This window comes from Ictidomys tridecemlineatus, chromosome 10 (assembly GCF_052094955.1).
Source record: "Ictidomys tridecemlineatus isolate mIctTri1 chromosome 10, mIctTri1.hap1, whole genome shotgun sequence".
In the NCBI taxonomy this organism is placed as follows: Eukaryota; Metazoa; Chordata; class Mammalia; order Rodentia; family Sciuridae; genus Ictidomys; species Ictidomys tridecemlineatus.
The window spans coordinates 60,510,954-60,523,933 of record NC_135486.1 but is presented as its reverse complement, the minus strand read 5'-3'; the positions used below and the strand labels follow the sequence as shown (position 1 = coordinate 60,523,933).

General features: G+C 55.8%; 1 protein-coding gene across 1 annotated transcript in view; it reads right to left on the bottom strand.

The window, feature by feature from the left end:
- The window catches only part of Disc1 (DISC1 scaffold protein), a 188,725-nt gene that overhangs the window by 129,090 nt on the left and 46,655 nt on the right, over positions 1-12,980 (bottom strand). Inside the window, exons 4-5 of the mRNA XM_078023053.1 lie at positions 10,822-10,969; positions 1,318-1,447 (exon numbers count right to left, since the gene is read on the bottom strand). Of these exons, the coding sequence (XP_077879179.1) occupies positions 1,318-1,447; positions 10,822-10,969 (278 nt within the window). The remainder of the gene's footprint in view (positions 1-1,317; positions 1,448-10,821; positions 10,970-12,980) is intronic.

Sequence of the window (12,980 nt, the reverse complement as noted above, 5' to 3'; positions counted from 1 at the left end):
TCAACAGGGCCTCTCACCAGCCTCTGGCTCCTCCAGACACCAGCCACATTCCTCACCTTCTTCTCTCTTTTTTTTTTTTTTTTTTTTTTTAACTGTGGTAAAATACAACGCAGGATCTGGCACCTCAGCCAGCTCTAAGTGCACAGCGCTGTGGTGAGGTACACACCCAGTGTCCCCCGTCTCCTCCACCACCCATCCCAGAACCCTTCATCTCCTCTAACTGGAACTCTGTCCCCCTTAAACACCAATTCCCCCGCCCCTGGCAACCAGCACCAGCACTTGCTGTGTATGCACCCGGCTCCTCTAGGAACCTCAATGGAGTAGGATCACGCAGTCTTTTGTTCTTATGCGACTGCTGATCTCACTCCTCCATGCTCATCCACGTTGTAGCAGGTGTTAAGACTTCCTTCCGTTTTGAAGCCTGCATAATACTCCCTCAAATGTCCACACCACATTTTGTTCATCCTTTCATTTCTTGCAGAACCTGAGGGTTGCTGTCACTTTGGCCCATTGTGAACAATGTCCCCGTGAACATGAGGTCCAGAAACTTCTTCCAGTCCGTGCTGTCAGTTTTTGAGAAACACACCCAGAGTCAGACTGCTGGGTCATGCAGAGGTTCTATTTTTTATCTGGAGGAAACTGCATGCTATTTTCCATAGGAGACCTATATCCCAACCCCAAGACAGATTCTTTAATGTGTGGTCAGACCTGGTGATTTCACTGCCTAAACGCCCCAGGGGTCCCCACTGCAGTCAGCGGAAAGCCCAGGCCCTGAAGAGGCCCTTGCACTCCGCCCAGCGCCCCTGCTCCAGCTGCTAGGCCCCTCCCCCAAGTGTCTTTTCCAGCCTCACTCCTCAGCCCACCACCCTGGGCGGCACCCAAACACGCCAGTCACCTGATGAGGCCCTTGCCACGCCTCCCACCTGGCACAGTGCTAGCCCACAGTGGTCCCGACCACAGAGGGCCTCCTGCACGTGGTGGGCGCTCAGGAAGGCTGTGCAGTGTGGGCCTCCGCCGTTCCCCGAGCGCTGCCCACACTGTGATCCGGCATCACCATGCCTCCAGCACGAAGTCCCTGGGCTAAAATTGTTTCTCTGTCCCCTAAGACATTCTCAACAACTGTGCAGAACCCTGACTGGTGACCATGATGAAGCATGAGAGCTAGATCTCACGATTCCTCGCACCTGCCTCCCCACGAGCCCTCCGGTCACTCCCACCCCTCTCCTTTCCAGTCGAGCAAAGCTGAGACCCCCTTGCGCAGTGGGCTTCCATGGACAAGGAAATGCCCTGCCTGTCGAGGGCTCTTCACTGGCTCACCTGCAGCTGCTGCCGCTCCCCAAGCAGCCAGTCCCGCCGCGCGGCAGTCACATGCAGGCTGTCCCGTGCTGTGAGCTCCCGTGTCCACGGCTCTCCTCCGGGTGGGGTTTGGGTGTCCTCGCTGCAGGCCCTAAAGGAACACACACGTGTTGGCACAGGGATGCAGGACCACAGGTTTTTTAAGAGCAAGAAGCTTCGCAGAGCAGCCCAGCTGCTGTGACTCCTGAGGAAGCCCCCTGTGCATTTCTGTTAATCACACCGCCGAGGCTCTAGCTTTTTCTCCAGGCGAATTCCACCCATCGGACCTGCTCTCTTCCAGACAGCACCCCCTCAGCCATGTGTGGCTACTGAGCACCTGGCACGTGATTAGCCCAAACTAAGCTGTAGTGGGAGTGTAAAATGCACATCTGATTTTAAAGACTGCGTGTGAAAAAAGTGTGCAGTAACTCACTAGGGAGGACTCACGCCCAGCACACAGTCCTATGTGCAGTTGGACATATTGGAAAGTCGGTTTCACCTGCCTTTTACTTTTGTTTACTGTGACTAATAGACCTGTTAAGGTCACGAGCAAGGTGCCCATTCTGCTCCACTGGACCTCGCTGACTTGCACCGAAAACAGCAAACACCAGGCAGAGGAGACCTGAAACAGTCTGGGGTGATGAGAGAGACTTGGGGCCAGGCTCTGTAGAGCAGTTTGCCAAAAGGCTCCCCAAAGCCCCTTAGAACCCTGGGGACACCCCAGCTCTCGCGGGGGCCAGCACCCTCCTCCAAGCCCCCCACGCATCGGCCTCAAAGTTGGCCCCTCAGCCTTACAGCACTCGATTTCTACCTCGACGCAGGAACAACTTAGAGCAGAACCCTGTCCAAAGTGCAAGGATCCCGCCTGAGGGACACATCAACCAGACTCCAAGGCAGTGGCCGTGGGGAAGGCAGGACCACATGTGCAGAACCCGGGATCCCGCTCCTTCAGAAAGTTCCACCAGATCAAGACAGAGACACAAGACCCACCAGACACCCCAGAGAGGGAATTACACAGGGTCAAAGACGAGGCTGTCACCAACAATGATCTGAATGCAAACCCAAGCAGCAAAAAATGCCACTGCCCACTGACCAACGGGCACAGTCCCTGTAAGCCGAGTCGCTGGTGAGAGCAGAGAGTGGGCCTGGCACGCAGCAGGACTGGATTCTACACTCCACCTCTCAGAACCTAGCCTAGGGGAACCGCATGGCTGTGCACAGAGTGCTACAGAGACATCGCAGGATTTCCTGTGGCCTTGCACTGAAGGCCCAATCGCACGGCCACCTGAGGGCCAGCTTGGTGAACCCTGACCCAAGGAGGTCAGCCAGCAAACCTGGGCCCCCAGGGGCCAGCAGCCTCCAAACTAGGTCAGGAAAGAAGGCAACACGGTGGAGAATGCCCCTGCCTACTGCATTCTTTTACAGCAATACGCACAATGTGAACCAACTGTTTACAACAACATGCGTGTGAAATAGAAGGAAAACACAGACTGGCTACCAACTCTCCTCTTAGGCCAGTCTTGTCTAGGACTGCGAGGGTGAGCACACACTGTTTTCTAACAAAAATAAAACACATTTTCCACCTGTTTCCACACATGCTAAGCAGCTGCACTTTGACCTGAACATGCCCCCACCAACCTGACCGCAGCACTTGGACTAGTCTCAGTTCCAAATATATCCCATCAATACCTTGATTACAAGGGCACATCTCCATCAGGGATCCGTGCCTCAGACAGCTTGGAGCATCAACTCAAGCCCATGTCCTAAGACCAAAGTAAGCCCTGCACACTATGCCTGCCTGTCCTCCTCCTTCCCAGCTCGTCAGGAGGAGCCTGAAGCTGCAGGTGCTTGCCCGTGTGTGACCACAGGGCCTCTGCCCCTCCACAGGTTCATACAGGGCCACACCCCACAGTCCTATAGAGGATATGCTTAGGGAGCTCTCCGAGCCTGGCCCTGAGGAGGTGCTGGGGCCCGTGAGAGCGTGAGTGATGCTCTCTGGGGAGTGGGCTCCTGCCCTGACGAGAGGGCTGATGACTGAGAGTAAGCTGTTGGAAGCCAGCTGGCTCCCTGCTCACTGTCCTCTGCACATTCTATCTCCCCTTCTGCTTCCTGCCATGTCATGATGCAGCCAGGGGCCCTCACCCAAGCCAGCACCATGTTGTTTGGATCCTCCAGCTGCCAGAATCATAAGCCAAACGAGCCTCTTTTCTTTACACATTACCCAGCATCAGGTATTGTATTACAGTAAAAGAAGGGTCCCAGACAGTGAGTAATAAGCCTCGGAAGTGTTGTGCTTCTGTCTCCTTCCATTCCCATCCCATCCTGGGCACACCTTCAGGAGAGTATTACTAAGCCCACCTACCAAGTGCTAGGGGTTGTGCTTGCTGCTAAGGACACCATGGTAAACAGGCTCGGTCCCTCTGTGGAGCAGGGGCAAACTTATCAACAGACACATCACCCTGCAATGGAGACATGCTCCACCCAGGGAACACGCCCAGGACCCAGCGCCAAGGCAGGACACCCCAGCTTCAGACCTCAGCTGAGCCCACCATCCACGTGCTCAGGAGAAGACCAGGAGCATGTCAGCGCAGCTCCCCAGGGGGCCACAGCCCTGTGGAGAGGAGAGCGTGCCTCCATTCCAGGGCCCAACTCATGCAGAGCCCTGGACACTCTGGGGATGGCCACTTACCAGGGCATACCCCACAACTGAGGAGACTGCCTCCTGGGCTTAAAGGCAAATAACAGCAGTAGTAACGAGAAGTGTTTAGCTGTGGTGACATTGACCATCTACGCTGGGGACGTGTCCCTTCACTGGGCTCCACTGTGTGTTAGAGACCTGAAGGAAATTTCAGTATCGAGCTTGCCGACGAGGGAGATGTCTCGGGAGATGGGGAGGCTTGCAGAGGAGGCTCAGTGAGCCCCCAGGAGAGGGGCGGAGCAGGCTGCTCTACGCTGTGGTTCTCATCAGAGTGCCCGGTGCTGGACCCAGGGGCTGCACCACTCGGCCCGGCCCAGCCCTCTGGACTTTTATTTGGAGACAGGGTCTTGCTGAGCTGCCCAGGTTCCTCAGCCTCCTGGATTGCCCCCAGTGCAGGTGACATCCCACCCACCTGGTGAGAAGTGGCCTGTTGGCTGCTACCAGGGGCCAGACATGCAGGCGGAGGCACAGCCGTCCAGCTGTCCTTGGACTGACCGACCTTCAAGTCTTCCCTCCTCTTGATGGAGAGGTCAAGGACATTGAGGCCTTCCCTCCAAGGCAGATATGGGAGTCAAGCTTGTGCAAGATGTGACGCTGAGCACCTACTGTGTGCAGGCCCTGTCCTCCTACTGGAGCCACCTGGGGAAGGAGAGGGAGCTTGCTGTGCCCTCCCCAGCATCTCCACACTTGCCCCAGGAAACAGGAACTCCTGAGTGATGGACACGTTGTCCTGCACAGGGTGGAGAAGGTCAAGGGCCAGCAGGCCTGAGGACTGCCACACGCCTCGTGACTCCATGAGGCCCTTGGCCCCATGGCTGTGGGAGAGGGTGCTCGTCCTCTCTGGGCCCAGGGCTCGGGACATGCCCGTCCTTGACTACGAGGCAGATGCAGCTAGCTCTCAGGACTGCCCCACTGCCCAGCACAGGGAGGGTTCAGCCAATGTCTGGGACTGAAGGAAAGAGTCGCATCCTAGAAACCTAGCCTTGCGTTGTTCTCCCCACTCCCATCTTTTTTTGCACTCATTCGTTTCCCAATTTGCTCTGCTTGTGCTAATATGGAGAGTTTCCTGAGGGGCTGTGGCTGGGCTCAGTGGCAGACAATGGCTCAACACAGGGTGGGGGCTGGGTTCTATCCTCAGCACCACCAGTAAATAAATAAGATAAAGATCCATGACAACTAAAAAAAATTTTAAAACAAATAAAATAAAAGAGTTTCTTGAATTTCCTGAATAGACGCCCTCTGGGTGGGATGGGAGTCGCTGAAGGAAATCGCAGGCAGCCACGAGGAGCTCCAGGGGGTTACTGGGGATGCTCTGAGTGATGGTTAATCACAGTCATTACTTAATCCATGACAAAGCCCTCGTGACCAGCCGTGGGCCTCTGCAGCTCACTCTCATGTACAGAAGGGCTCCACAGAGGAGACAGTGCAGGTCGGTAATGAGGCACCTTCCACGTCCTCTGTCCTCAGCACCAGGCTCCTTCTGCCCCGGATGTTCCCTTCACGTTCCACAAGTCTCCACCCATAATCCCTGATGTCAGTGCCAGTTAGCATCCCAGCTGCAAGCTGATAAAGATGTGGAATGAGCAAACCCACAGCGGCAAGAACTGAAACCACTCAGCGCTCAGTGCCAGCAGGGACCCGGTGTCTAAGACCCCATACTCAAACCCAGGGCTTCACACTGGCCCCATCTGGGCATGTCCAGTACCAACAAACACCTGAGTCTTCCTACTCCACTGTCCTTGCCAGCAATAATTTGAAGAATAAAACCTATTGTTAGAATAAGATCCTTTGCCAAAGAAAAGAGAGGTTGTAAACTGCACAGGAGAAAACTCCCCATTCCCTGGTCACATTCAGGATGCAGCCGTTGTGGGTGGCTTTCTGTGATACTGAAAGGGGACTGCAGCCCCAGTGCCAGCAGATCCCATGCAGACTGCAGGGGGTGTGGCCCGAGAGGAGCCACATGCCACCTCCTTGCCAGCACAGTGCTCACGCCCAGGGCCCACAGTGCCCTTAACCTTGCAGGCTGACACCTTCAGAAGCTTTTGCCATTGAGAATGCAGAGGGCTGGAGCAGAGGCCCAGCTCTGCCCATGAGGTCCTGCCCCGCTGCCAGAGCGGTGCCTGGCTTGCACAGCCTCATGGGTAAGAGGAAGAGCAAACCTCGGCCTCTGGTGGGGTCAGTCTTCGTGGGGCCAGGGAAATGGCTATTTTGTGCCACTGCTGGGCCCAGCAATTCTAGTCTCAGAAAGGACCAAAACCTCCAGGTCAGTGCTGCCCTCGGTGGTTGGGTGGAGGCCACCGAGTCCAGCAGAGCCGAGTGAGCCCTTCTGAAGAGCACCACAGTCACCACCTCATGACACTCTGAACCAAATCCACGGCACACCACCTGCATGTGGCTATGTCCCTCAGGAAGAAGTGTCCACCCAGTCCTAGAGCCCCAAAGAGTGATGCAAATCTCAAAAGAGCTTCCTCAACCAACTAACAACATCGCAAGTTACCTGGGCCACTCGGAGCGGAACGGGACATGGGACAGTTGCCAGGATGATCCAGGCAATCTCAGTGTTCCTCCTTGCAGAGGTGGTGGGTCTAAATGCCGAAGGGAGAAGGCGATAGAAGTCACAGCCTTCCTGTTGTGACAACTTGTTCCACTCCTGGAAACGCCCCCAGGAGGGAAGCAGGATGTGGGCCTGGACTTGGGCGGGTACAGTGGCCTCAGGACAGGCTGCAGCTGGGTCTGAACCAAGGGGGGACCTGGGAGAGCTTTGTCTGGGAGTTGTAGTTTATGACCCACTAATTCCAGAGCAAGCCCCGGGAGCCCCTGTGGCCCAGTCCACTTACTCTCTCCCCTTCTCCCTTCTCCCGGCTCTTCCCAAAGCCATGACAGGCTCTGGAGTGGGACTCCAGGAGTGGGACACCGCATACCAGTGTCCCTTCTGGGTCACTCCCGTCAGCTCCAGTTCAGGATTCAGAAACACTGCCTGGCATGTGTGTAATGATGGTCCCGAGGGCATGGCAGCCACCTGACTCATATCCGGGAAGGTGCACATGGCCTGCCTCACTCAGTGCATGCCACCTGAGCCAGGCACTGTAGCCACTCCCTGTTAGGAGGGCCTCTGGGGAACCACCTGGGCCTGCAGGAGAGCCAGCACCTGGACCCTGCATACGGAGGGCACAGAGCCTGTTGGCCAAGGAGACTGTGGTGACGGAAGGACTGGATCAGAACCCAGGCAGGGGACACTTTGAACTGGACTGCATGAAAATTAGTGACTAAAAATGACCCAGACGTCTGTGCCTTCTGCCCAAGGCCTCATTAAGAGACAGGAGGAGCCGCTTCAGCAGGTAGGAGAATTACAAAGCATCTGCATTTGTCCCCACTGAGGGGAGAGTCCCAGGGAATGAGTGCCATTGCCAAACAGAGGGACGCCCACACCAGAGTGACAGGGTCGGGCGACACCAGGAACGCAGGGTCCCCAAAGACAGCACTCAGTAGTGCACCTGTGTGAGCATACATGGCTGCTGATGGAAGTCCACAGCTCTCATCAGAGTCTCAAAGGTACAACTGCTCCCAGAGAGGCTGAGAGGCGTTTATCTGTGTTAGTGTTGAGACTTAACAGTTAATGCTATTGGTTTATTTCTACAGGAACAGCCAGGTTCCTTGGAAAGTTCCTGATTTGCGGGGAACTTTGTGTCCACGCTCCCTGGTGGCTTCTGGGAGAACTGCAGGCACCTCCCTCCCAGGAGGCCTCGAGTCCAGCCAGGTCACTGGCCGCAGGGGCAGCTGGCGTGCTGAAGGACAGACTTCTCTAATTGGTAACTATGCAATCATGTTAACATGCATTATGAGGAGGTAATAAAGAAGAAGACTTCAATGCACTGTGGTCTAGCTGTGGCAATTACAGAACAGGTGGCCATGGCAAAAGCAAAGGCAAGAGAATAAAAAATGACCACGGTCAGGAGCACGATCTGACCCACCCCCTTGTTCTCTGATGAGGGTTAGAATGAGAGGATCTGACCAGAGGAGCCACTGGACTTGGAAGTAAGGGCTGGGGCCCAGGGAAAGGGTCAGCCAGGGTGGCCTCACAGTTCTCCACGCAGGAGAGGCCACTGAGACGGGGACTCAGGAGAAGATGAATGGGGAGAGGGCAGCACATGTGGACAAGGCATGGCTAAAGCAACAGACACTTTCGTGGGTGAAAAGACAAACTCAGTAAAGGCCAGGGAGGTGTCCCGAGGGAGATTGAGGCGTGGGCAGGCACTGGGGACAAGTGGAGGGCAGAGCTGTGACTCTGAAGGCAGCCAACACCTGGAGGTGTCTGAGACACCCGGACGGTGCAATGTCCCACAGCATGACCTAATACAGTCATAAATGCAGGATACCAGCTTTATTTTGGTGGATCCCGTTCTGTGAGGAGCAAAGCCAAGACTGTAGCAAAAGCCTCACACTCTGTCCACCCTGCTGTGGCTCAGATGGGAGATATCCCCAGAACACCTGTGTGAGACAGGGCAAGAAGGCTTAAACCCCAAATCAGTGCGTTGGTCCCTGAAAGGAACCACTGGAGGTGTGAAGCAGGTGGGTATGGCTGGAAGAGGTACGTCCCTGGGGCTCCTGGAATATATATCTTGTCCCCACTGAGAGAACGATCTCAGCTTCCTGGTGCCATATGCCCACCCACCATGATGATCTGCCTCTTCTTGGGCCCAGGGCCATGGAGTCGGCCACCTATGGACTGAGACCTCTGAAACTGTGAGAGACTAATAAACTTGTCCTCCTTTAAACCTGTTCTTGTCAGGTCTTTTGGCCATAGCATCCAAACGCTGACTGGGACAAGCCTCTGCCAAATGCCCAGGAGAGACGGCCTGGGGGCCAATCACCCACTACTGGACCTGCCCAAGCCCTGGGCCTGGCCGCCTCACCCTTCCATCCAGATGTGGAGGTGGGTGGTTAGAGGAGACCTCCGGCACTTGTGGCCCTCAATACACAGAGGAACCTAGCCCCCAGAATCGCCGTGACAACTCCTGCCGGTCCACGGGCAAACGGACACACCAACCGAGGGCCATCCACACAGTGAAACCCCATCAGCCTTCAGGAGGAAGGATGTCTGGTACCTGCTGCAACATGGTAGACCTCAGGGATGTCACGTCAAGGGACAGATGCCAGTCACGAAGGACACACACTGTGACCGCACCTCCAGGAGGCACCCAGAGTCTCAGAGGCAGAGAAAGATCAGTGACATCTGCAGGCAGGGAGTCGGGTATTAGTGGGGGCAGAGTTTCAGTTCTGTGAGACAAAACGTCCTCGAGATGGACAGTGGTGACAGGAGTATGCTTGGCACCACTGCTCTGTGCACCGAATGGTGACGACAAGGTGGATTGTATGTTGTACACATTACAACAGAAATTAAACTAGTTACCGAAAGCACTCAGTAACTATTACACACGTGTTTGTTAAACAGAGACGATACACAGGCCGAGAAGACTGGGGTGAGAATGAGAAATAGCCCAGGATAAAGGAAGAACTATGGAGAAGGTCAGGCTGGAAGAGTCCCTGTGACCAGGCAGAGGACCAGGGGAGCAAGCCCAGAGTCGGCCTGCGGAGAATGCCCCTAAGAGGCCACCTCACAGTTCCTCAGGGCTCCCGCAGACAGGAAGGGTCCTACAGTGCCCTGCCATGCACGCCATTTGGGGCTGCCACTCTGGGGAAGGAGGGCCTCGCAGCTCATCCAGGCTTCAAGGAGACACCAAGACGAACTGCACAGCCTGTGCCCTGTGCTCAGCAGGGTCAGTCTGGCCTTATGCTCATGAGGGCAGCTGGAAGAGACTCCTGTCCCCCTCAGGCCTCACCAGGGAGGGGACAGGCAGGCAGCGACCCTCCACCTTTTAAACGTGCTAGTGTCGGGGACCCACCCTCAGAGGTCCAGCTTAGCTTATCTGTGGTGGAGCCTGGACAGCAATAGTTTTAAAACTCCTTGGATTCCAGCATGCAGCCAGATGGAAGCCCACTGGGTTGAAGGTCAGTGCCCTCCATGTCCCTCCTCCTCAGCAGGTCCCACACCTGCAGCTCAACCAACCATGGATCTACAACAGCCCCTGAAGAGTTGCATGGGTGCTGAACATCACAGGCTGGGTGGCCTGTCGTTATTCCCTGAACAGTGTGGTGAACCACGCAGGGTGTTCCCGTTGTGTTAGGTGTGGAAAGTCCCTAGAGGTGGTCTGAACTCCACCTGTTGGGTGTTCCTGTTGTGTTAGGTGTGGAAAGTCCTAGAGGTGGTCTGAAGACGCTGGGAGATGTGCACAGGCTCGTGCAGACACTGCACCATCTGATAAGGGACCTAAACGTCTGTGGGTGGGAGCCCTGGGGTCTAGGAAACACCACCCTGCAAACTTGAACAAATATAGTGCCAATACCGGGGAGCCTGGGGGTAAGGAACAAATCTGCTCAGAAGCCAGAGGAAGGCTCAGGACTGTCGGGCCACCTGTGGGTCTCACAGGGTGCTCATGAGACCCGGCTGCCTGGACAGCCCCCCATCACCACCTCCTTGGACCCTTGGCTCCCAGAGCAAGCCAGTGCCTTGCTGCCTCAGGCCCTAGTTGAAGCTCTCCTGTCAATCAAACAGCAGAAGGGCTTATTTCTCTAGCAGCATGACCCCCAGGTTACTTCCCTCTGGAAAGACCCACCTGCCCCAATAAGGGACACCTCCCAGGAAAAAGCAGCTGGAGGGTCTCCACGGTCAAGCCCTTCCCAGCCCAAGAGAAGATGAGGGAGTGTGGTGGTGACCACCAAGTACTCACTGCTGAGCAGCAACCTGCAGGATGGCTTGGGCCTGCACCGCCAGGTGGCCCAGGAAGCTGCGGAGAGCTGGCTGCCTCGAAGGGAGCCCCAGATGCAGCCCACCTGACTCTCGCTCCAGGTCTTCTAACCTCTGTTTCAGCACCTCAGCTGGGACCCCAAAGCAGGAGAGAGAAGAAAGACTGTGAGACTCAAGGCAGATAAGCCAGGCCTCTCCCCACAGCCCCAGCCCGCCCTTGCCAGAGTAAACCAGGGGAAGGGGCTGGTTTCCAAGCCAGCGTCGCCCCCGGGAGAGCTTCTGAGAATTGCTTCTCTAGCCACAGCGGGGTCCCCATCTCACATCAAGGGGAAACAAGCTAGTGCCCGAGATTTGATTTTAGAATGTTTCCTCCACCACCACATCCAGGTAGAGCCTGTGACGGCTCCCGAGGCCACTGAGGCAGAGTTCACCTCCCCATGCTGGCCATGCAGCCACATCTGCCGTAAAGTGGGGGGTCTCCAGCCAAGGGATGAATATGGAGTCACTGCAGAAACCTGGCTCCCCTCCCACAGGGACTCGCCTCGTGAGCAGATTCCTAAAGAACTAGAAAATTTCCCGGGAAGCTCTGTGGCAGAGGTCTCAGGACGCCATTCCTCAGGCTTCTGTCCTGGTGGCCCTTCCCAGGCAGGTACACCCTGGCTGCAAACCTCTCCCCAGGAGGTCTTGGGTGGAGGACAAGGTCCCAGGGAGCCACCTCCAGCCCGAGAACACTCTGCCCCTCCTAAACGCCTGCACAGACCCAGGGTCCACAGGTCATTTGCCAACAGGGGCACTCCCAAAGATCTTGTCCTAAATTAAAAGTTTCAACAAGCTTGTCACTTTGAACAATGCTTTTCATCAGTCAGAGGCAGTAAACACGGGCCACAGGGCACCTCTGGACTTGACTCTTCTTCCATGCTGGACCCCTCCCAGGGCGCACCCTGGATGAAGCAAAGACAGTGAGCAGGTGTCCAGATAGATGTCCCATCTCTGTGCTGACCACTGACAGCCCTTCCCACAAACTGCCAAATGCACTGGAAGCAATGGCCAGAAGCTGCCTCAGGGAATTTAGCAAAGGTCATTCTAAGGGGTGTGGTGGCCACACCTGTAATCCAGGCCACTGGGGAAGCTGAGGCAAGAGGATGGCAGGTTCTAGGCCAGCCTCAGGAACTTAGCGAGGCCCTGTCTCAAAATAAAAATTAAAAAGTCTGGGGATATAGGTCTGTGGTACAGCACCCTGGGTTAGTCCCTGGTACTACCAAAAAAAATAATAATAATAATCATTCTAAGGACACTGGCCAGAGCCCCATTGGGATGGACACCAGCAACCTCATAGCCTCATGCCTCCCAAAGTGCCTCTTACTCCTGCAATCCACCAGCCATCGGCAACTGGGACCAGCTTCACGTCTGGATGGCACTAAAGGTGTGTTACCCTCTGGGTTCCCCAAGTTACACCCCTGTTCACTGATCAGCTGTTCCAAGCAGAGGGAGCTCCCAGCCAGCACCGAGGCCCTGAGGTGCCACTCACTCCAAGTCTAAGGGACATTCTGGTGGGAAACCAAGGAGACCAGGAGAGAGGGTAGGGGATGGGCTTGGTCGTCCGAGCCACACGAACTTGTAAGGACTTTGGTGTTGACCCCAAGGAAGACGGGAGCCATCAAAGAGTTTTGAGTGGAAGAATCCATGACCCAACTCATGGTCAGCAGGATCCCTGGCTGCTGTGCTGGAAACACCTGTGAGAGGTGCACTGAGGTTCAGTGGAGGCCACCCGCCCACTGCTCCTCAGCACACAGAATGAGCTGCAGGGTGGAGTCGCATGACAGGGAGCAGCCTCCTAGGTCCATGAAGGAAGAAGCCCACACACACCGGCGGCCTGCAGAGCAGGTTGGTCCCTGCTGCTCTGTGGGGTCACGGAACAGGTAGCATGAGCCATCTGAGAGGCCAGGTAGCCACTCTACATTCTGAGGGCCTCCAGGGCTGACGTCTTCTCAAGCCACCATTCTCCAGTGTTTACGGAATGGCCAGGAAAGCACTTCCTTGAGAGCTGCTCTTCAACTCACATTGCCACACTTGCTGTGTAGTGGACCAGTTTGCTGAGAGTCGAGCTGTGATGAGATGCGTCCCCACCGTCCCAAGCACCCC